Source organism: Berghia stephanieae, chromosome 7 (assembly GCF_034508935.2).
Source record: "Berghia stephanieae isolate SIO BIC M18660-M18661 chromosome 7, UCSD_Bste_1.3, whole genome shotgun sequence".
In the NCBI taxonomy this organism is placed as follows: domain Eukaryota; kingdom Metazoa; phylum Mollusca; class Gastropoda; order Nudibranchia; family Aeolidiidae; genus Berghia; species Berghia stephanieae.
In genome coordinates this window covers 34,617,599-34,643,964 of record NC_088366.1, presented here as the reverse complement: position 1 = coordinate 34,643,964, position 26,366 = coordinate 34,617,599, and the positions used below count along the sequence as shown (strand labels likewise).

The 26,366-nt window shown below is 35.5% G+C and overlaps 1 protein-coding gene across 1 annotated transcript in view; it reads right to left on the bottom strand.

Moving 5' to 3' along the window:
* The window catches only part of LOC144977137 (acyloxyacyl hydrolase-like), a 38,193-nt gene that overhangs the window by 1,812 nt on the left and 10,015 nt on the right, over positions 1–26,366 (bottom strand). The window contains exons 6-17 of the mRNA XM_078921976.1: positions 26,300–26,360; positions 25,825–25,895; positions 25,129–25,177; positions 22,864–23,007; positions 13,652–13,721; positions 12,144–12,260; positions 10,514–10,550; positions 9,439–9,513; positions 7,803–7,878; positions 7,041–7,196; positions 2,932–2,991; positions 2,128–2,230 (exon numbers count right to left, since the gene is read on the bottom strand). Of these exons, the coding sequence (XP_078778102.1) occupies positions 2,128–2,230; positions 2,932–2,991; positions 7,041–7,196; positions 7,803–7,878; positions 9,439–9,513; positions 10,514–10,550; positions 12,144–12,260; positions 13,652–13,721; positions 22,864–23,007; positions 25,129–25,177; positions 25,825–25,895; positions 26,300–26,360 (1,019 nt within the window). The remainder of the gene's footprint in view (positions 1–2,127; positions 2,231–2,931; positions 2,992–7,040; positions 7,197–7,802; positions 7,879–9,438; positions 9,514–10,513; positions 10,551–12,143; positions 12,261–13,651; positions 13,722–22,863; positions 23,008–25,128; positions 25,178–25,824; positions 25,896–26,299; positions 26,361–26,366) is intronic.

The window sequence follows — 26,366 nt, the reverse complement described above, 5'->3', positions numbered from 1 at the left end:
AAATGGTAGGGTGATGAGAACGTGTGTGATGGTAATGATGATTGGAGTGGTGATTGGTTCCCTAGCCAATAAGAAAACTTAACTTGTAGGACGAAACATAACGCCTGTTAAGGCGATATTACATTTTTTCCCCAACAGAGACAACGCTGTTAACGCCATATACTCATTTTACACCTGAGTAAGGTGAGAGAAATAAGTAAAGAGCCTTTTCCAAGGACTCAACTATGCACTGCATAAAGCGGAACTGAACCCTGGACTTTCTGAACGCGAATGTCGTACCACAAGACTATAATAATAAAAATGCTGCTGCTGCTGCTTATGATGATGATGATGTTAATAAAGATTCTGATAATAACGATTATGGTAACAATGGTGTTGTTAAGAAAACGCTGAATTACAACCTCAGATTTCATATAATTTTGATCATAATCATTCAATAGTGTTACATTTAGCCCCTCTCGGCATTATATCTTACCATTTTTGTATTTAAAAAAAGCAGTATCTGCAATGTGATTCAATTTGAAACAAATAAGGTTGGAAAGTTATGACAACACTTCCTCATTACAACACATATCTAGTTACAGGTTGCAATCGATCGCCAACAATGGTGAGTTTACAATTGGGATCGTTGAGTATTGTGAACGCCACTACTACTACTACGTCACATGTGCAGAATTTCATTTCTCTTTTCTCGTAATGATCGATTCAGATTGTCCCCGCGTCCATGATGATAGCTTGTGACAAAAGAACGAGTGAATGAGTGTACGTTAGGTAGAGAAAAGCATTACACTCTTCATTGACCAGCAACACAGGCTATCTTTAGCACGGTGATTAGATCGGCGGTACCGATGCTGCATGTCGTTTATGAGCCTACACGTGACGTGTACTTTAACAACTCCAGCACCCAACGTTGTGTGGTGACGTCAGAGGACAGATCCTGGTTTTCTTCTTTGACGTTGGTCGATAGTTTAGATTCCGGGAATGTAACCATTAACTCTCCTATGGCTGCCTAAACTCGATATGTCACAGACAAATCAAGTCGGCGAGACCTACCTTCACTCTTTGTTCTTCATGTTGGCTCGAACTTTTCCAAACTTCATACGATCAGAAAATATAAAAGTCAAAACATGACAAGATTTATAATGATTTTCTCTTCTGGATACACTTTTATGCTCGTCGGAGAAATGTCAAAAGGGCGGGGATGGTGGTAATGGCGGCAGCCATTGTTGACGATCGGTTGGAACCAGTAACTATGCGTTGTTAGGGGAAATGACGTCATACTTTTCAACCCTATTGGTCTTGTGAAGCGGTTCCCATCCTTTACATTATATTGGTAACACGATCAGGCCAACCAACTATCTCAGTTCACGTTGGCTTCATATCATTTTCACTGAGATATTTTGAAAGAAGGCATTTCCCCCCCCCCCACAAACAAGCCCATTAGTCTTATGATTAAACTAAACTCAAACTCTGCACGGACTTGACCTCGGTGTTAAATTGGCCTCATGTGAAAAAGTCTTTGTATCATGCACACATGTGCCTCTCTCTCTGTTGTACTATATAAAAAAACAAAAACAAAACAAAAACAAAAACAAAAACAAAACACGTATTTAAATATCTGGCCAGAAAACTCGTTCTTCAAACAGCAATCGATTTAAATGATCATCATCTTGGTAAAACCTCGCGAGGTCCCAGGTTTGAGAGTTTTTGCCAAGACGGGGTCATTTAAATCGATCGATATTTGAAGAACCAAATCTCTGCCAAATTTTATACCAGGATACGACAGTTAACTGTTTAAACTTAAATTCTATTTCAACCTTTGTTTCTTCCCGGCGTGTATACAATACTAGGCCGATAATATTATGGAAGGGCCAATGTGTACCTTTTTACAGGTCTGATAACCCACATTGTCATGGTCTCGTTGTTGTAATGGAAATACTCCCAAACCAATGTAATATATTATCCATTACAGCAGTTACACCAAGCCCATAAAACATTTTTGATTATCAAACCTGCAAATATGTACACATAAGGTAAGGTAAGGCGCATGTTTATAAAGATGTTAATTTATTGCTTATTTATTTATCATAATATATGTCGTGTCATTGGCGTCGAGGAATAACACACCTCTTTTGAACGGATTCTCAAAATAAAGGATGTTCAAATTGGAGAAACGTCCTTTATTCTTTTTGACCAAAACTTCCAAAGCTTTGTTCAATTCCTCGACTCGCTGAAAAAAAGGACAACAATAATAATATAACATAAAGAGCTTTCCTCCTCCTCTCCCTCCTCCTCTCCCTCCTGCTTTTCACCTCCTCCTCCTCATCATCATTATCACCATCAATAACAAAATTACAATCATTATCTCTACTAACATCACCACAACCATCACACCAACAATAACAACAACAACAACAACAACAACAACAACACCTACTTCTACTACTACTACTACTACTACTACTACTACTACTACTACTACTACTACTACTACTACTACTAGTACTACTACTATTACTATTACTACTACTACTACTACTACTACTACTACTACTACTACTACTACTACTACTACTACTACTTCTATTACTACAAAAGCAACAACAACAACAACAACAACAACAACAACTACTACTACTACTACTACTACTACTACTACTACTACTACTACTACTACTACTACTACTACTACTACCACTATTTCTACCACCACCACCACCACCACCACCACCACCACTACTACTACTACTACTACTACTACTACTACTACTACTACTATACTACTACTACTACTACTCACTACTACCACTACTACCACTACTACCACTACTACTACTTCTACTACTACTACTACTACTACTACTACTACTACTACTACTACTACTACTACTACTACTACTACTACTGCTACAAACTACTACTATTTCTTACCTTAGCACCGATGTTGCGAATAGTACTATTAGTATTCATCCAAGCAGGGCAAGGTGATATCTGAATTAAAAAAAATATACATAATTAAGATTTATAAGCAATTGTCAACACAAAAAAAAAAATAAAATTGCTCTAAAATCACTAATAGAATAAAGCAAAATGAATGAAACACAGTCTAAAAATATATGAAAAAAAGTAAAAAAGAATGAAAGATTTAAAACAACGTTAACAGGATGATAGCCATTTTGGTGAAAGCTGAAGAAACAGATTCTGTTTGTCAATATAATAATAATGATGATTGTTGTTAATGAGGACAATGTTGTAAATGGAGTCGGTGATTGGAAACACAATCGATATAATTTATTCAATCTTTATTAAGCGTTTGTCAGTGATCAAAATCATCATCATTCTCCTCCTCCTCCTCTTCCTCCTCCTCATCATCATCTTCATTATCATCATCAACATAATCGTCGTCGTCGTCGTCATCATCATCATCATCATCATCATCATCATCATCATCATCATCATCATCATCATTACAATCATTCTTCTTCTTCTTCAAGTACCAAGTCTGTGCCAAACATCGGTGATCATGGTACGCCATTCATCTCTCTTATCAGATAACCTCAGAAAGCTAATATTACTCTTCTCTTTCTTTGTCACCCAGCTGTTCAAACTATTCAAATATGTTTTTCTTGGTCTACCTTTACTCTTTTTACCTTCTATCTTTCCTGTGAGAGCAAGATGTTCAATACATTTATGTCGATTTAGGTGCCCTAAAAATTGAATTTGTCTTGTTCTTATTGTACGAATTAATAACCTTTTAGTTTCAGCTTGCTCTAATATTTCTTCATTAGTTTTCTTCTTTGTCCATGAGATTCCTAACATCCTTCTAAGAAACCACATTTCTGCTGCCTCCAGTTTCTTTCTAATGTCTTCTGTTATTGTCCAGCTTTCGCAGCCATATAATAATACTGACCATACATAGGCCTTCAAAACCCTATGTTTTGTTGTCATTGAGATATTGTGGTTTTAAAAAATTAGACACATTTTATTAAAACTATCTTTAGCTATTGCAATTCTTCGTTTTATTTCTGTATTACATCAGCCATCTGAAGTTATTATGTATCCAAGATATTTAAATGTCTGAACTTGTTTTATAGTTTCTCCATTGCTTATTAAGTTGCATGTTGGATTTCTTTCTCTCCTTGATACAACCATGCATTCTGTCTGTTTTACATTTAAGTATAACCCCCATACGTTCACTCTCTGTGACTACTTTATTGAGGAGTAATTGTAAATTTTCTTTTGAGTTTGAAATTAGTGCTGTGTCATCTGCATATTCTATATTATTGATATTCTCACCATTGATCTTAATGGCTTGCTATCTCCTAAAGTTCTAATAATTGTTTCGCTGTAGATATTGAAAAGGTCTTGTGACAAAACATATCCTTGTCTAACACCTCGTTTAATTTGTATATACGTATTTACTTAATTCTCCTTCAATCCTGACGGCTGCACTTTGTTTCCAATATAAGTTTCTAATAATTCTAAGATCTTTTCTGTCTATATCTAGTCCTTCAAGGATATTAAATAGCTCACAATGTCTAACTATATCAAATGCCTTTGAGTAATCAATAAAGCAAATAGATAAGTCTTTCTGGACTTTCAATACATCTTTCCATCAACATTGATAAGGTGAAAATAGCATTTCTTGTACCTTTGTCGGGGACAAATCCAAATTGAGTTCTTGAGATCTCTGGTTTTATACTTTTCCTCATTCTGTTCATTAGTACTCTTAAGAGAATTTTCGTGAAGTGACTCATAAGACTAATCGTTCGGTGTAACTCGCATTCCGTGGCCCCTGGTGACTTTGGAAGTGTTATAAACACTGACTTTAATAAATCATCTCAAAATTTTACCGCTGTCATATATCTTATTCAATAGATTTGTCACTGTGTTTAAACCCAAATCCTCTAATGTTACGATTATTTCTATTGGGATATTATCAGGGCCTGTTGCTTTGCTAACTTCATTTTTTTAATAGTTGCTTCTACTTCTTTTAAATTTGGTGGCCCGTCTATCTCTTTGTTTATTGTTAGTTTTTCTCTTTCATCATAAAAAATTTCCTCTATATACTCTGACCATCTATTCAACACATCTGTTCTATCCATCAAAACATTGCCATCTTTAGCTTTTATGCATCCTGTACTTGAACATACTCTTTTGCCATTGGATTCTTTTATCTTTTCATTTATAAATTTGCTATTACTGTTTTGTTTTATTTCTATTTCTAGACACTGATCATTTATCCATTTCTCTTTAGCTTCATTACATTTTTTCTTTATTTTCTTTGTTAAGGTTTTATGTTTTTCTACATCTGATTCATATTGCCTTCTTTCTTCCATTAGTCCTAGCACTTCATTAGTCATCCACTTCTTATTCTCTTTTCTAGATTTTTGTGGTATATTTTCTTGTATAGCTTCATTAATTGAGGTTTTAATTCCATTCCATAATTCATCTGTATCAGTTAGATCTTCTACTTCTAGCAATTGGAATTTGTTTTTTACCTCAATAACAAACTTTTCTTTAAGATCTTGATTTGTTTTCAGAAATCCTACTTCATATTTTGGTTGATGTTTTCCTTTCTTTAATCTTTTTAAATTTATTCTAATTTTGCAGATGCCAGGTACATGGTCGCTATCACAATCGGCTCCAGGCAAGGTTTTAACTGATTTCACTGCATTTCGAAAACGTTTCTGGATTAGGATGTAGTCTATTTGATTTCTAATTCTATCGCCTGGACTTATCCATGTATATCTTCTTCTTGGATGTTGTGTATACCATGTATTTGAAACAATGAATTCATTTTCATAACACCAATCAATTAGTCTTTCACCACGTTCATTCCTATCTCCAAGTCCCCACGAGCCAATTATTTCTTCTGTTCTTGAATTGCCTATCTTGGCATTGAAGTCACCCATTATTATTTTTACATCCTGTGATTTTAGTTGCTTCATAGCAAAATCTAGATCTTCATAAAATTTCTCAACTTCTTCATCATCATGTGCTGATGTTGGGGCATATACTTGAATTATTCCTATGTCAAATGGTTTTCCTTCTAGTTTCACCACTATTACTCTATCTGAGACACCCCACCATCCTTTAATACTTTTAGGGATATTCTGGTCAAATAAAATTCCTACTCCTTTATCACGAGTTAAACCTCCTGAATATATCATTGTTTTGTTCCCTGTTCGGATTAGACCTTTTCCTGTCCACCTAGTTTCTGCTAATCCTAGTATATGAAATTGCATCCTGTCCATTTCTTGTTTAACATTCTCTAGCTTGCCAGTTTGAAACAATGTTCTAACATTCCATGTACCTATTCTATTTGTATCTTTGCGAACAGTCACTGGATGACGACCGGGTGCCACCTGCTGTCCATGGCTATCCCTGCCGAGCGAGGTGTTCAGAGTCACATCATGAACCCCCTTAACGCTGTTATCTGTTAATGAGTAATCAGCCAATATGAATATTCAGTGCAGTGGTTTCCCGTTGCCTACTGCCGGTTTGTCTGCAGTTTACTCTGCTAGCCTTTGTCAAGCCAATGACGACATCCTACAAGGCAGCAGGATATAGACTATAGTAAAGTAAGGATTAAGTAAAGTAGGGACATACAGAAGACACCACACTGCAGAATGAGTGTGAGGTGGGTGGGTGAGGAGCAGAGCGTGTACCACTCACCGGTGGGTTCTGTCTCCTGCACCTTAAGAGGAAGGGGTCCCACCTACTCCCTAGCCCAGTTATACCGCCGGGGACTCGGTCGCGCCCATAACAAACTCAGTAGAAACAGGGAACACCACAGGAAGGTGCTGTTATGGACACAATAATGCATGAGAGGCCATATACAAGGGAGCTGCACGGTCTGGGCCGGACGTCCCGCTTGCTGAAAGGAAATAGATGTGCATTTCGAACCCAACACCTCTCATTTCCAGGTGCATTGATCGCCTCGTAATCCTGTCTGACAGAGATTATTCCATATGGCCTCTTATGCAGTACTGTGTCCATAACAATCATTACAACATTAAAAACACCAACATACTCACTTTCAAACAATTGATAAAGTCGTAAAACTGGCCATAAGTGAAATCTTGCCAGAATGTCCCAATGGGATGTATTCTGTGTTTCATAAAGTCATACAGAACACGGCCGTCCGCCAGGCCTAGGATAGCCACATAACTGCCCACTGGGGCTTTTTTGTTCTGGTAGTGGAAAGAAGGAATTTAAAAGTAATAATTTAAACAAATAATAAGTAAACCAACCCAGTTAGAACAAAAAAAAAAACCCCAAAAAACAACCCCCCCCCCCAAAAAAAAACAACAAAAAACCCCAAGGGGGGTGGATGGGGAAGGCGGAGAAAACGAGATGACCGATGGTTAGGCCATTGCACTCACACTTGGAGGATCCGAGCCCAAGCCTTGCCTTTGACATCTTGTTAGAAAACTGAGTTTTTAATGCGCTGTATCCACTAAATGTGTTTAACCCTCTCCTTACCGGTCATTTCCAGTATTTTCCAAAAATGCCAGGCTTACCCAGCAGAAAAATTGATTCATAAAAACTCAAACAAGCTCTCGACAAAGCAACTTTATGTTCTTATTTTACTCAGTTAAAAATTCTTTTAACAGAACATTTCTGTTACCGGCCATATACCCATTTTACACCTGAGTACGATGAGAGAGATTAAAAAGACTTTTTGAAGTAGTCTTACACATGTTGTCACATTGAAATGATGATGGCAGATACATTTTAAAATAAGAAATAAAATAAATGAAAAGTATGCTAGATGTAGCAATATTAATAAGATTTACCAAAAACTCAAGGGTTATCATAGTGTTCCTGTACATTTCCTCTGGCGTTGTCATGTTCTCTAGGGTCTCGTGAGCTCTGGGGAGATGGAATGTAATACGTAATTCATATTGTCCGTAAACCCACAGATGGTGTGCTTTACAGCGCTTTACATTGTAACGACAAATTTGCAGATTGACAGAAAATGATTTCGGGATAAAATAACAACGACAGCAGTTCAAACATTGTAGATAAACCATTCGGAACATCTCGGTATTCAGATATTTTCTGAATGATGACAAAGTCATGCTAAACTTTGTTGAACGATCGAGAGCATTCGACAAGCGTAGCGAGCAGCTATGTGGTTTTGTGGTAAGGCAATCGCTTTTGAATCGGAAGGTCCTGGGTTCGAGCTTCGCTCAGCGCATAGTTGAGTCCTTGGAAAAGGCTCTTTACTCACACTCTCTCAACATACTCAGTTGTAAAATGAGTACCTGGTCGTTGACAGCGTTGCCTCTGTCGGGAAAAAATGTAATATCTCCTAACAGGCGTTATGTCTCGTTCTACATATTGATGTTGGTCAGGGACCCTTTGTAAAAAGCTGTGAGCATGTTTGGTGAAAATTGCGCTATATAAAAGCTCAACTCTATTTAAAGTGCACTCGATGGTAATATCAAAGTAAGAAGTTAGGGAGCTGGGACTGGTGTCAGATATATATTTGAAAAAGCAAGTTTGAAACTGTGTCAGACCGATCAGGGTAAAGAATACGAACCCCCCCCCCCCCCCCCAAAAAAAAAAAAAAAAAAAAAAAACAAACAAAAAACAAACAACAAAACAACATATTAAAAAATTCAGCCCTCCTCGACTGAGGATCGAACCTCAGACTTCCCGATTATCGATGGTCAGAATTACTTTCATTACACCACAGAAGTTACAGTAGTAGTTGTACGTAATGTACAGTATGTAAGAATATACTTTCTAAAACAATGTTTAAACCCCCAAATTCTCAATTTTTTTTTCTCGCGATTATAGAGAAGAATAGTGACAAGCACTGAAATAAATAAAGATGGCTTTCTTTTTACCGTCGTGCACCTATTTGCAGGTCTGATAACCCACTTCATAATGGGCTCATTGTTGTAATGGAAATCTAAACCAAAAAAAAAAAAGGTAAAATAATGTGCGTTCGGATGTCAAGCTGCATGTATGTACATGTCGCTTTTTGCCTATAATTTTTAAATTTTGAACATCATTGAATTAAGATGACAATCAGCCTGTGAAAACAAAAATTGAACCGTATAACTTCTTATCAGTCTTTTAATTTTTAACAAGTTGAGGGCACCTTATTATAATAACAATATTTAAAGTATAACATTTCTGGCCAAAATGAAAAAAAAGTGTGTTTTGTCTGTTTATGTCAAGTTTTAGCGTGCATGAAGAATAAAAAGTACCGATTTTCTTTGTTTCGAACCAAGTTGCTCCTTGCTGGCCGACGTGACATCAGACTAATGGATCCTATTCTCACTAAAATGTATTTATCAGACTATAAACGTTTAAGGTTATACATAGTTTTGTGTGTTGGTCCGGTATACTTCCGGATGGCAATGTTGTGAGCTTCTTAGCCAAGCGCATACTATCTATAAGGATTGATGCCTTACATACCCTCTACAAATGTCATTTCCCACCAGGGCAAAGGACACAAGCAACGGTTTGTCTCTTGTTGGGTTCCTTGACATTCTGGACAATACAAGAAAATTAAATCATAAAATGGGTTTAAAAAAAATATAAAATTGATGGTTCGAGCATTACAAAATATTAACCATCAAACTATTTCTTGCCATTTAGTCCGTTTCGTCCCCTTGACTATTTATTTCCAGTCAACGAAAACGCTTGGCAAACATTCCTTATTTCCATAGCCACCAAATCAAATGGACAAATCAGTCAGTCCCACGGTTAGTGAGTATTTATCACAATATCGTGACTCACTGATGAAGAAATTGCATTGCAACACTTGACGCCACTATGTGTATTTTTTTCAATCGTCCGTGTTAATATTGTGAGTAATGCTCAGAATCTGTGGGCGAGATATAATAGCCTTTGTAAATAAAGATAATAAAGTGAGTCCCACGTCTGTAATAACATTCACGTTTGTCTTGCTGGCAGGACATTGCACTGAGTCAAAGACGTTTGCAGGCTGACTTATTTCTTCGCACGTAGCTCTACTTTCTTCAGACCTAAAGAGACCCAGCTACTCATTTGCTGCTTGGTGGGCCTCGGTACCATAATCCATCTTTCCTGCAGAGAAGCGGATAAAAACATCGTCAAACTTTCGCAAAACACGCCTTAAGCGTATCTAGTAACTGTCACAAGACTAAGGTATTTTCTCATATTCTGAGCATGCAATATTAAAAAAAAATACACAAAAAGCAAAAAAACAAAAAACAAAACATAAACAAAAAACCCCCCAACAAAACAAAACAAAATGCAAAAAAACAAAACAAAATAAAACAAAACAAAACAAAACAAAAAAGAATAAGCAAACGAAAGCAACAACAACAACAACAACAACAAAACCCAACAAAAAATAAACAAACAAAAGAAAACAAATAAATAAAATGCAGCAAACAATCAAAACTCCCGCCAAAATCCATCACCTCCCCCCCCCCCAAAGCAACAACAACAATAAATTCACTTCAATTACTTTAAGATTTCTCACCCCATTAAAGAAAATACTTACGTCTTCATCAGCTTGTGGATGCTGAACGAATGCTCACCTAAAATTTAGAGAAAAGTGTTTGAATATGAACATCAAACTATTGATGCAATCTCACATTGACGCATGATTTTAAATTGCTATGTTAACAGTTTTTGAATTATTTCTATTTCTTGCATTTAATTTTGTCCTCCAACAATCCCTGATGTCCACCGCAACCGTGAATCAAGAAATCGGGGAGAAGTGGCATTCGATAGACTAGAATTTGAAGCGACCTGTTTTGGGGTCGTGGATAGCTCATACGGTAGAGTCATAATCTCCCCGGCCAGGCGGATTTGTACCAGTAAGGTCTCGAGTTCGAGCTCCCATCGCTGCCGCGAAGTTTTTATTCTTTGTTGTCTTCTGGCACTTTCCTCCTCACTTCATGTCTTGTTATTTCCGCAACCTGCGGCATTTTAAATACTAGTAGACGGAGGCACGAATCATTAGAAAAGCACATTCTGCAGACAAGGGTAGACGGCAAGAGAGGAAGAGGTAGACCAACAAGAAGCTGGGAACAAGATATATGTGAATGGCTGGGAATGACAGCAACTCAAGCAAGTAGACTGGCGGAAAACCGTAATCTGTTTCGCAAGAAAGTTCGGGAAGCAACGTCCTACGCAGGATCAGCTGACTAGATGATGAGACGGAGGCAAGTGACACAGAAGTGAAGTCTTGACTTGGTATTCTGGAAGTACCGGACTCAACCACAGAAAAGCTGACACAATACTAAGTATGCATCCATCTAATTCCTACTCATAAGAGTGCAATAATCCTATATTATTTTGTCCATTGTTCGCGTTGGTCTTCACAATTATTTAATATTCGTTGTTCACAATGAAACAAAAAGACTTTTGGGCATTTTCCCAGGTGATTGGAAAGACATAGTCGTCTATGAATAAAGTCGTTTTTTTCTCTCTCAAAGTTAACCATCGACAATACAGATCCACTTATTGATTCGGGATATTGAAGACATGACCAACAGGAACAAAAAAACAAAAGGATCCGACAAAAATTTTGGTTTGGATATATTCTGTTATTTTAAAAACCAATAAATCTGACAATTGAAGCAGTTTTTAAGCGTTTGGTCAGTTAGAAAAGGGAGGGAGGAGGAGGAGGAGGGTGAAGGGGTCTGAATTTGCCCTTTAAAATAAAGAAAGAATGAAAAACTGAGACCGTGGGGCTTGGGGGGGGGGGGGGGGTGATCGGTAGCTTTGTTCATAAGTTGTTCTATATTAACGACATGGGGATCTCGAATGTCAACAAACTGAGGAAGTAACCCAACTCTCCACTTTCCTGTGGCTTTTAAATATTAGAAACCAACTCAGTGTTTTACGTTACACGTGAATGGGTGATGATATAGTAGAAATTAACTAAATTACATAACTATGCACTGTGTTGTCATCTTAGGTTGGTTCAAATAAATAGACATGAATTGAAATTGCATTGGTCATTGCACATTAAAATGTAAAATGAGATCAACACAAACAATTTTCACAAACACACGAACAAACGCAAACATAAATACAAACAAACACACACACATGCACACGCACACACACACACACACACACGCACACAAACATACACACCCAAACACATGGTTGCCCCTCACCATTCTCAGCGATATTCTGATAGTCTCTATGGTTACATCTGTTCCTCTCCACCATCTTGTTGTAGATTGACACCATCGGGCCTCGAATCACTTCAGTCCAAGAATTGTTTCCATGACCTGGGTTGGATTGGAAACGAAATCAACTCATTTTGTATATTGTAAATGTCACCCACCGATTTCATCTGGTAGAATTTCGGGCTGTACGAAATTCGTAAAATAGAATTTTAAGTAAAAACGGTTGGAAATCCAAGTTTTGAATTCTTCTTCTTCTTCTTCTTCTTCTTCTTCTTCTTCTTCTTCTTCTTCTTCTTCTTCTTCTTCTTCTTCTTCTTCTTCTTCTCCTCCTCCTCCTCCTCCTCCTCCTCCTCCTCCTCCTCCTCCTCCTCCTCCTCTCTTCTTCTTCTTCTTCTTCTTCTTCTTCTTCTTCTTCTTCTTCTTCTTCTTCTTCTTCTTCTTCTTCTTCTTCTTCTTCTTCTTCTTCTTCTTCTTCTTCTTCTTCTTTGTTCCCGCTCACATTGTCTTCGTGGTTGAATGTCTAGTTGGTGAAGGAACACCGTTGTCTTCGTCAGCTCTGTCTGGGTCCCATACAGTTTGGTCCGAACACAAATCAGCCCTAACACCGACTATCCTGGTATTTGGCCCTGGTTACTTTTACCCCATCATTGTGGAAACATTTTTCTCAGACAAATTATAGAAATACTATTAATGCTGCTATTTTAAAATCTTATTTGTTAATGGTAACTGAATGAAAATAATGTACATGCCAATTTATTTTGAGAATGACTAAATTTGAGTAGATATTTTTTTATATTTTGAAAAGTACCAACAATGTCTAATGAAAGTGGACAGCACGAAAGTAGAGGCTTAGTGTAGGTTGAGTTTAAGCCTTTTGAGAACAACATTCATTCTTCTAATGAGGCGTGATTAATTTTTTTTGGATTTTAAATTTAACCAGTTAACTGCTTTTGGAAACACACATATCTAAACATTTGGCCAGAAAACTCGTCAAATACTCTTTCAAATATCGATCGATTTAAATGACCGTAATCTTGGCAAAAAGACACAACAAAACCAAAAATAAAATAAAATAAAATAAAAATAAACAACAGAACAAAACAAAACAAAAACAAACAAACAAAAACAAAACAAACTTTCAAACCTGGGACCTGAGAGTTTTTGCCAATATGAGGGTAAGCATTGTAAGTGTTGAACTCCTTATCTCTCCAAATCTCTCTGTCGGTTCTGTAGCGTCTTCTTTTTCTTGGGGGCTGAGATGACCCGAAAAGTGTTCCAGCCAAAAGCACTGTTAAATTTCTTTAACTACATTATATGGTTTAGTTTATTATGTTGTTTGTATAAGTTGGGACTATGAGACATTCTGACAGCGCCAGACAAACAGTCGAGGCGTTTTCATGTGTTAACTGAAAAAAAAAGCTTAGTCATTTTACGTTAATACCTATAGTATACTATCCATAAAAAACAAACGGCTATGCACATTCAAACCGTACCTGTGACAGATGATAACATTGGCCAATCAAATTCATTCTCAATAATCATCTTCAAATGTTTAAATGCTTCCTGAAATTAAGAAAATATACATGAAAGAACAGTATCAAAATATTACAAATATAAAAGAATATGGCATAGAACATATATTATAGACAATGCATATGAAATGCCGTTTTTGGATGTCGATTTATAGGTAGAAAGTTCAAGTCCCGGGGTCAGCGGCACACGGTTTAGTCCTTCGAATAAGGCTCTTTTTTCACATTTTCTAATTGTTTCTAATCGTGCAAAATGAGTATATGGCCGATATGCATTATCAGTATCAAAAAGAAATTATATCTTCAATCTTCAATGGCTTGTATTTGAAAAAGGCCCCATGGGCCCATCACTGCAAATGTCCTAAGTCCAATCAAAACAGGAAACAGTCACAGATTACTGAGACGAGTAAATTCATTCAAAACTGTTTGAAAGCTTCCAATCATTCAACGTTCGTTATGTCTGGTGACAGAACATTCCAGTCATTTATTGTTCATGGGGAAAAGCCTGTGTTTGTATGTGTCTGTTCTTGTAAATGGTTGTATGCATTGGGATGCATTGTATCTAAGTGTGGCGTACCCATCTGATTTGCTTTTTATGTAGTTGGGATGATGATTGCTAATAAGTGCTTTACAGACTGTATCTCCTCATCCTGTTACAATGGCCCACGTTTAATCCTAATATTCTCAATAAATAGGACAACATACACATTCCATTTTAAGACATCTGCATAGCGTTTTTTGGCCAAAGATCCGGCGAAAAAAAGTATTGGCGCCGCATGTCTTGTCCTATTTGATAAATCATGTACAATGTCCTTCAGAAGAAATAAAATACTCTGTAAAGGGCTTAGATCAGGGATATCAACAATTCAAACCGTGGATAAACGCCAAACCTATAAATGGATATCTTCAGTAATGGCATAAGAATGAAAATCCCTGCTCATTAACCCTCTCCCTTCAACTATAGGGAAATTGTCACATTTGTTACGATACAATCAACATTTTTCTCATTCATATTTCTCTTGTGTCACAGTAAAGATTGTTCACAATTATCTTATTAAATTTTATTTTATTGAGAACTGAATTCATCTCACTCCAGTTATATATCGGTAGGCTTAGATAAACTTTACCTTCTAATATTAGATCGTCTTTCCTTTTATAGCCTTCCCTCGAATTAATTTCTAATTAGTGAATACTTTTCGTTCGACATTCTGTCACGTAGCCACTTATTATAAAAGCTGATAGGTCTAACATTTGACACTCACTTTCTCTCCACAATCTATGCCGGACGGCCAGTCACTCTATTCCTATATATATATATTGTAAGATTTTTATCTTTTGGGACTTTGTAGATATTATATCTACACCATTAAGACGCCGGAGCTTTTAACTTTGATTGTATAATCTTCAAGGATCAAACCCAAGCCCGCTGTACTACACTATAACCTCTTACCAATTGCCTGGAAGTGGAATTTTACGAGTCCAATCCTGTTATCAGAGGAATAGATCACCCAAGCCCATCAACTGCCTGGAAACGTAAACTTACGAACCTGACATATTATCATAAGTTACGTAAAATATTCATATCTCTATTTGTAACTGCCACGATCACTGTTTATCTCTTTTAATTAAATTTCATCATTATTTTTATTTCATTGTAAACAAATCGTTAATTGTTTTTCATTTATAGTAACTAGTAAATTCTGGGGCCTCATTCTACATATATCTTTATGCATAGTCGAGTAGCTCTTTACTCACTTGAGACCATGACATTTTGGAGGGGACACATATAAAGAATTGAATTTATTTAGTTACTTATATCTGTTTCATCTAACTTTAAAGTTTAAATTGTAAAACTCTTAATTGCCCCACTTGATCATATTTTAATTGAACTCCCTATTTACAGGATTCATTTTTTTTTCTTTTTCATTTCTTCATTTAAATGGAATAGCAATTTATCCATTCATTCTTCCATTCAAATTGAATAGCATTTTATTGATTCATTCCTTCATTCATTTATTCATTTATAAATTATTCATTCATTCATTGTTCATTCATTTATTTATTTATTTATTTATTCATTCATTCATCCATTCATTCGTTTATTCACTCATTTATCCAATCATTCATACATTTATTCCTCCCTTCATTCTTTCATTCATACATTATCCATTCATTCATTCATCTATTCACTCAGTTTTTCATTCATTCATTCATTCCTTGTCCACTTTGTTATTATATCACTCATTTCATTTTGTTGTTTGCCTCATTCATGAATTGTTTTCAATATGTTTACATTCCATAACGATTCATTCACCTGTCATCCAATCACTCAGTGTTGTGAACACATTTTGTAACTATTGTAAATCTTACGATATTTTATTGTTTTGTATTTCAGACATCACTGTTAAACACTCTTCAATGCCTAATTACAATTGTTGAACAACCATTGAACAAGAGAGAGGTCCCAGCCACGAACTGAGTTGGTAAATATATCCTTCATTATTCTCTTTTACATGAGTTGGGCATCACATAGTAACTATAGACATCGTGATTTGTTTTGCATAGTGATTTGTTTTAAATGCATTTTTGGCATATTACTGTTACCGAAAACCACTTATATATTATGTTCTGAAAAGTGAGTCTTTAAAAACTAAATAATAATAAAAGGAGTCTACTAGCCGTCGTGTTATATTTAGTGATAGATAACTTGGGATTATTTTGGCATCCTATTATTGTTATCACACTCTAGTATATTAGCGTCATTGCGAATAATTGTACACAAACTAACGACGAGTCACACACATTGGTGATAAATTTTTCGTAGTAACATAGTTTAGAGTACACGCGATTGACACATTGTTATTGACACAAGTCATAATAACTCCGCATTGTATTGACACATTGCTTTATAAGATATAACGATAAAAGGCATCAAATTCAACATACATAATAAGTTGAAATAAGAGAGAGAGATTTCTAAAAATAGAACAGTTCATTCCAGTAAGTGTAAATAAATAAAACAGTCAGTAACAGTATCCTGTCAATATAATATATATAAAATATCGTAACTAATTTATTACAACATGGAAGCATATAAAAGATACTTAAGTCTCGCAAAGGACTTAGAAATACCCCAGGAAAGAATATTTTCATGGTGCGAAGAGAAAGTAAAAGAAGAAAAAGAACATGAAGAAAGAATTCGTAGAGAAGAAAATGAAGAAAGAATTCGTAGAGAAGAAAATGAAGAAAGAATTCGTAGAGAAGAAAATGAAGAAAGAATTCGTAAAGAAGAAAAAGAACACGAAGAAAGAATTCGTAGAGAAGAAAATGAAGAAAGAATTCGTAGAGAAGAAAAAGAACACGAAGAAAGAATACGTAGAGAAGAACGAGAAGAAAGAGTCCAAGAAAGGGAACTAAAAAGACAAATAGCATTAGCAGAAGAAGAAACCAAAAGGACCCAAATGATGCTGGAAATTGAAAAAACAAAAACCGGTCATGAAAAAAAACATAATAATAGTGATGAATTTTTCGTGAAACTTCCACGCATGCCAACATACGATGAACGATCAGACTGTTTAGAATCCTTCTTACACCGATTCGAAGTTCAGGCTAAAGGTTATCGTTGGCCAGAAAGCAAATGGGCCACAGCCTTGATTAACTGCTTATCTGGAGAACCGCTAAAAGTTTTCTATACCTTAACAACTGAAGATGCAGATGATTATGGTAAAATTAAAGACGCTCTACTAAAAAGATTTAGATTAACGGAAGATGGTTACCAGGAAAGGTTTCACACTGCAAAACCGGAAAGTGGAGAAGACTTTAATACATTCGTGAACCGAATTACTCAATTTCTAAATCGGTGGCTTGAGTTGGCAAACGTAAAACAAGACGACTTTGCAGGCCTTTACTATCTCACGCTGAAGAATCGAATCTATCAAGCTTGCAACCCAGATTTAGTCGCATTCTTTAAAGAGAGAAAGCCAGAAAACTTGGACAAATTAAAAATCTACGCAGAAAACTTTAACAGCGCACATCCATTGACACCCCTTAGCAGAACATTGAAGGAACCATACTACGCTGCCGCTGCTCAGAGTCCAGGTACACCTAAAGTTCAGTACTCAAATAGAACGAGCCGATCAATCACTCGGAACACGCAAGTGAAACAGGAGGATCATAGTAACAAACCATGGAACAAACAGTTCAATAGAGACCATAGCCGACCCTATCAAAACAAAACAAGAAATAGCACTGACAATAATACTGAGTATAAGAAAACCAACAAACCTATAATTAAATGTCAATATTGTGGAATGAAAGGCCACACAGCAGACAAATGTTACAAAATCGGGGGATATCCAAAAGAAACTGCAAATGCATCACTCCAAACAGGTGTAAACAATCAGACACGAGTAATGTCAGGAGAAAATATAAATGTGTATTGCGTGAAAGGTATGTCACTTTTAACACAAACTCACAAATCAGGATCGCTATTTTTTTGTGAAGGCAAAGCTAATGGAACTGATTGCAAAATATTGAGAGACACAGGATGCAGTACAGTAGGAATAAAAGCATCTTTGATCAATGACGAAGACAAAACTGGAAAAACGGTACAATGCATCACATTCAGTGGCACAGTCGAAACCTTTGAAACAGCTAATGTGTACATAGAAACCCCATACTATACAGGAATAGTGGAATGCTGTATACTTCCAAACCCCGTCGCTGATGTTATTGTTGGCAATATAAAAGGTCTTAAAGACAACCCAACAGATGTAAAAGAATGGTCATTAACCCAAGAAACAGCTTGTCTAGCAGAAACAAGAAAGATGACTAAGACAACAGAGAAGCCAATGACTATTTCTCTAGAACCACAACAATTTGACAGGAACAGGTTCATTGAAGAACAGAAAAAGGACCCGACTTTAACTTCATATTTCAATATCGCAAACAAAGGGACGAAATCAAAAGTTGAATACATCATTGAAAAAGATATTCTGTTCAGGTTACATAGGAAAAGAAACAAAATAGCTAAACAACTGGTCACGCCGAGTATTTACAGAAACAAAATCCTTGGAATAGCGCACGATTCAATAACTTCTGGACATCTTGGGAGCTCTTCCACATTGAAGAGAATATCCGAGAATTTCACATGGCCTGGAATTACTAAAGACGTCCGAGAATATGTGAAATCTTGTGACACATGCCAAAGAAGAGTCGCAAAAGGCAGAATACCGAGATTGCCATTAGAGACAACCCCAGTTATTGAAAAAGTTTTTCAAAAAGTTGCAATTGACATTATAGGCCCTTTAACAAAATCAGATAGAAACCATACACACATACTAACACTAGTCGATTACGCAACCAGGTGGCCAGAAGCGATAGCATTGAAATCAACTACATCGGATCACATAGCTGAAGCATTGATGACAATTTTTACTAGAATAGGCATACCAAATGAGATACTGTCGGACAAAGGACCCCAATTTACATCACATATGATGCATGAAACCATGAAACTCATGGGAATCCAACACTCATTCACAACTCCCTACCACCCCCAAGCAAATGGTCTTTGTGAAAGATTTAATGGCACTCTAAAGAATATGTTAAGAAAAGTGTCAGCAGAAAAACCAGATGATTGGGACAGATACTTACCAGCAATCCTATTTGCATATAGAGAAATACCCCAAGAATCTACAGGCTACTCCCCATTTGAGTTGATGTATGGACGATCACCTCGCGGCCCGATCAATATAGTAGCCGACATTTGTAAAGGGAATGAGGAGGACAATAACGAAATTATGTTTGCTTACGAATATGTAAGAAACCTGAAAGACAGAATAGAGGATACATGTAAGCTAGCACAGGAATCCGTCACTAAAAAAGCAGAGAAATACAAGGAATACTCCGATAGAAAAAGCAAGTCAAGAAAATTTGAGATTGGTGACAAAGTACTAATACTCTTACCCGATGACTCGAGTAAACTTTTAGCTACATGGAAAGGACCATTCAATGTATTAGCAGTACGATCTGGTGTTAATTACGAGATTCAAATTAACAACACAACAAAGACATTCCATGCAAACATGCTAAAAAAATATTTCGATAGAGACAGATTATCACAACCAATATTTAACCATGTTGAAGCTGCAAACGTAGGATTAATCATCGAAACTCACAGCGATGATGTCGAACTACAACACACCCCACAACACGGTAACTCTAAAAATAGTACAATTAATGACGTCACAATCAATCCTCAACTAAACGAATGTCAGAAACGAGAAATCAGGTCATTATTAGAAAAGTACCAGTCAGTCTTTACAGACGCACCCGGACATACAACATTAGTGGAACACGACATAAAGTTAACCACATCTACCCCTATCAACGTGAAAAACTATCCTATTCCATTTCACGCACGAGAACAAGTTGAAAAGGAAGTTAAGGATATGCTAGATACAGGAATAGTTAGATATTCTTCAAGCCCATACTCATCACCAATAGTAGTAGTGAAAAAGAAAGACGGATCGATAAGGCTATGTATCGACTTTCGCAAATTAAATGAAGCAACAGTATTTGATGCAGAACCAATACCAAATCAAGAGAATTTATTTGCTGCCTTATCTCAAGCAAAATACATGACAAAATGTGATCTTTCTAGAGGTTACTGGCAGATTCCACTGAAAGAATCATGTAAGAAATACACAGCATTTCAATCACCATTAGGATTGTTAGAATTTAACTATATGCCATTTGGATTATCGACAGCCGCATCGACATTCCAAAGAATGATGCGTATGTTATTAAAAGACATCCCGTCTACACTCTCATACTTCGACGACGCATGTATTTTCTCAAACTCATGGACTGATCACATGACAACCTTAGAATTAGTGCTTGAAGCATTAAAACGTAATTCTTTAACAACAAAACCGTCAAAAACAAGCGTTGCATTTTACGAAATTGATTTTCTCGGTCATACCGTTGGTCATGGGACACAGACACCCGAGACAGAAAAACAAACAAAAATCGCACAATTGCAACCACCTAAGACAAAAAAAGAAGTACGCAAAGTACTTGGGCTCCTAAATTTTTACAGGAAATACATTTACAACTTCGCGCACATCGCGACACCGCTAACAAATCTGACAAAGAATGGGTCACCGAACAAAATTGTTTGGACAGAAGTGTGTCAGAATAGCTTTAACCAATTAAAGGCATTACTCTGTTCAGAACCAATTCTTAAATTACCCGACATATCAAAAGAATTTGTTGTAAGAACTGACGCGTCTGATAAGGGCATCGCAGGTGTACTATTACAGGAACATGAGGGAACTCTAATGCCTTGCTTATATGCAAGCAGAAAATTATTGGACAGAGAATCACGATACTCTGTAATAGAGCGTGAAGGACTGGCCATCGTCTTTGCTTTAAAGACATTCAGCAGATATCTACTGCTAAAAGAGTTTGTGGTCGAAACGGACCATAAACCACTCACGTACATAAGAAATAACAAAATGAATAATAGTAGAGTACTAAGGTGGAGTCTATTTTTGCAAAATTACACTTTCAGTATCTCTCACATACCAGGTTGTGAAAATATTCACGCCGACCTACTTTCTCGATTAGTGTAATGACGTGAGAAGGGTATAACTTAACCTCCCATGCATACTGTTAGTTACCTCGCAAATTATGCCAAATCAGAACACACAAATTCGATAATTTTATTTGTAAACATGATGACCCAACTTAATGTAACATTGAGTATTGTTTGGATATATATACCATACCCATTCATGATTTGGGAAATCTTCTCTTTATCTATCATTGTTATGAATTTTCACTCATTTATGATTAATAATTGAAATGTCAATATTCCATTTACATTTTCATTCATTTCATTCAGTAAATTACCTTCATATCATCGACTTAAATCATGCTTCATTGCCATCACTATTGTTTATCACAATGATTTGTAATCACATTGCCATCATGTTGTTCATCATAATGATTTGTAATCACAATCTTTCATTGTTATTGTCACCCATTCATATACCTACGTTAATATAAACATTTCCATGTCTAGTTAATAAATAATTTAATTGTAGCACAAATCATAACAATGGATTAATGCTAGAGTATCATGATAGTAAATTTACTTCCGTTTGTAAAATCTATCTTTCCCATAATGGTTAAAGAGTATATTTTAAACGTGGGTGGGGGGTGTCACAGTAAAGATTGTTCACAATTATCTTATTAAATTTTATTTTATTGAGAACTGAATTCATCTCACTCCAGTTATATATCGGTAGGCTTAGATAAACTTTACCTTCTAATATTAGATCGTCTTTCCTTTTATAGCCTTCCCTCGAATTAATTTCTAATTAGTGAATACTTTTCGTTCGACATTCTGTCACGTAGCCACTTATTATAAAAGCTGATAGGTCTAACATTTGACACTCACTTTCTCTCCACAATCTATGCCGGACGGCCAGTCACTCTATTCCTATATATATATTGTAAGATTTTTTATCTTTTGGGACTTTGTAGATATTATATCTACACCATTAAGACGCCGGAGCTTTTAACTTTGATTGTATAATCTTCAAGGATCAAACCCAAGCCCGCTGTACTACACTATAACCTCTTACCAATTGCCTGGAAGTGGAATTTTACGAGTCCAATCCTGTTATCAGAGGAATAGATCACCCAAGCCCATCAACTGCCTGGAAACGTAAACTTACGAACCTGACATATTATCATAAGTTACGTAAAATATTCATATCTCTATTTGTAACTGCCACGATCACTGTTTATCTCTTTTAATTAAATTTCATCATTATTTTTATTTCATTGTAAACAAATCGTTAATTGTTTTTCATTTATAGTAACTAGTAAATTCTGGGGCCTCATTCTACATATATCTTTATGCATAGTCGAGTAGCTCTTTACTCACTTGAGACCATGACATCTTGTACATCACAAAAATGGAAGAATTGTTTTGGTTTTAATTTTGCTGCTATTAGCTTGTTTTGATATTAAAAAAGTATGTAAAGAATTCCTTTTGAGTTGTAGTTTAAAAAACAATTTTATCTTGGATGGTTTTGACGTTTCGGGGAAATGGTCGGTAAGGAAAGAGTTAAGTCAATGAAACGAAATAGAAAACAACCCACTTTTGATATTTTGGTGGCATCTAGCCAATTTGGAGGTAGACTAAAGTGAGCACTGATGGAATCACCAAGGGCCAGAACTCCTCTAGATTCGGACATGGCACACAGCTCGTCCTCGTAGGGCTGACCTGTTACATTGTTCAAACCCTGTAAAGGAAAGCACATCGTGATTAAGATAAGGGATTCGGCTGTTGCCAATACATGACAAAAGCGAATATTATGAAACTCACCGTCTAAAGAAGGTACCATGCCGGGGTGATTTACATGCAACCCCCCCCCCCCGACTTGGTTAATGTTATGAGACCTATTGATGTACCTCCAACATGTTGATATTACTACTACTACTACTACTACTACTACTACTACTACTACTACTACTACTACTACTACTACTACTACTACTACTACTACTACTACTACTACTACTACTACTACTACTACAACTAAATTTTTAAAAGTTCTTTATTGTCTTCTGGCACTTTCCTACTCACTCATCTCTTGTTGTTACCAACATAAAATGCCTGCTCCACCCACTTTTCTGAATTAAAAATTCACCCCATGTACCGGAGCATACTCAATGTCTCGCAATTGTTTCTGTGTTATATGTTTGTGTTGAGATTAATTGCTATATAGCTTAATTGCTGGCCACTAACTTCGCGGTGGTTGTGTGTCTGACCGGCGATCTCCAGTAGTCGGTGAGAGAGGGCTCTAGTAATGAATGACCTGAGTTTGATACTCTTTTGGTGCGTGGATAGCTCATACGGTAGAGTCACGCTCTCACCGGTCAGGCGGAGTTATCGTACCAATAAGGTCGCGGGTTCAAACCCCATCACCGCCGTGAAAATTTTTTAAATTCTTTACTGTCTTCTGGCACTTTCCTATCCACTCATCTCTTGTTACTACTACTACTACTACTACTACTACTACTACTACTACTACTACTACTACTACTACTACTACGACTACTACTACCACTACTTTTACTACTTCTACTACTACTACTACTACTACTACTACTACTACTACTACTACTGATAGTACCTCCAAAATGTTGATATTACTACAACAACAACAACAACAACTACTACTACTACTACTACTACTACTACTACTACTACTACTACTACTACTTCTACTACTACTACTACTACTACTACTACTTCTACTACTACTACTACTACTACTACTACTACTACTACTACTACTACTACTACTACTACTACTACTACTACGACTAATATATAAAATAATAATAATGATAATAGTAATAATAATAATAATAATAATAATAATAATAATAATAATAATAATAATGATAATGGTGATGATGATGATGATGATGATGATGATAGCAATAATATTGATAATAATAATAATGATAATAATAATAATGATAATAATAATAATAATAATAATAATAATAATAATAATAATAATAATAATGATAATAATGATAATAATGATAATAATAATAATGATAATAATAATAATGATAATAATAATAATAATAATAATAATAATAATAATAATGATATAACAATAATGATAATGACATTATCAGGTATAATTAAGATTTCCATATGCATGAAAAATGGTAAAGTTAATAGAACATTTTAATGAGTTTTTAAAGTTTTATATATAAAATATTGATGATAACCATGATGTAATTATGATAATACCACGAAAGATGACGATAACAATAGGAATTGTTTTTATAATGAATATACTGAAGATATAGAAAAGATTATTAAGTGAGCAACACATTAAATCATTTTACCTTAGGTCCTAGAGAGGGAGAGAGAGAGAGAGTTTAACTTATGATAGATAGAGAGAGAGAGATAAAGAGAGATAGAGAGAGATAAAGAGAGATAGAGAGAGATACTTAGATAGAGAGAGATTAGATAGATAGATAGATAGATAGATAGATAGATAGAGAGAGAGAGAGAGAGAGAGAGAGAGAGAGAGAGAGAGAGAGAGATGTATTTGCTTTTTCATTTTGAAAGTAAGAAAAATAGACCCCCTCAAAAAAACAAAACAAAAACAAAACAAAAAAAAAAAAAAATAAAAAAAGAAAAAAAAAAAAAAAAGACCTAACAAAACCCCTACTAAATTACAAAAACAAAAAAAAAAAAACAAAAAACAAAACAAAACAAACATAAAATAAATCTAAAACTAACAAAACAGAACATAACCCCACCCCCATCCACCAAGTAACCAAACAAATAAACAAACCAAATGTATATATTACAAATCTTGCAATCGACTTAGAAAAATTCCATTGCAGTTCGAGTCATAGAAAATGTCTCTATCGATTGGTCTGTTGAAAAAAAAGGAAACATATATATATATATATATATATATATATATATATATATATATATATATATATATATATATATATATATATTGAATTGTGTTTGATACAAATATGGTACGAAAAGTGCTCGACATGCAGTAATGGAGCGAATTATTATTATTTAAAATATATACCACAATCTTTGAGACAGCCTACATTAATGTTTCAGGCTTAATTTGCCATCGTCAGGACTGACGATGGCAAATTAAGCCTGAAACATTAATGTAGACTGTCTCAAACATTGTGGTATATATTTTAAATAATAATAATAATAATAATAATAATAATAATAATAATAATAATATAATAATAATAATAATAATAATATATATATATATATATATATAATATATATATATATATTATAATATATATATATTATCTGCTGGATAGTTTATTGCAGATTTTAATATCTGATCCCCTCGGTGTGGTTTTGTGTCGTGATGATCAAGACGCAGTAAACTGAATTTTTTTTTTTGGTCTCAGATATGAATGTCTTGTGTGGGAATAAAGGTGGTCTGAATATTGGGGTGTAACTGTATTAATGTATGTGCTTGTATAAAATATATTTATGAGCGTGCAGCTACTTAAAATCAACGAATACTTACACAGCACCTGGGTGGATGTCAGGCAACACATCAGAACAATCTCTGCCTCTCCAGGCTGTTCCTCGGTAGGACTTGTAAAAAACAAAACAAATGTTATAATCGTTGTGATGTTAGTAGTAAAGTGGTGATGACGATGGCGATGGTGATGATGATGATGATGATGATGATGATGATAATGATGATGATGATGTTGATGTTGATGATGACGATGGCGATGGTGGTGATGATGATGATGATGATGATAATGATGATGGTGATGATGATGATGATGATGATGATGATGATGATGATGATGATGATGATGATGATGATGACATTGATTTTGATGGCTTTGATTATGATGATGATGGTATTGAGGATGATAATAATGATAATGGTTACGGCAAAGATGATGATGATATTTATGGTAATGATGGTAATGGCAATAATGACGGTGTTAGGTGTGGTGGTTGTGGAACTATTTTAAACATCTTACCATGGAAGGACTAAACCCATCCTTATCTAAATCTGCCAAAGGCTCTCGGTTGACGAATGACCTGAAG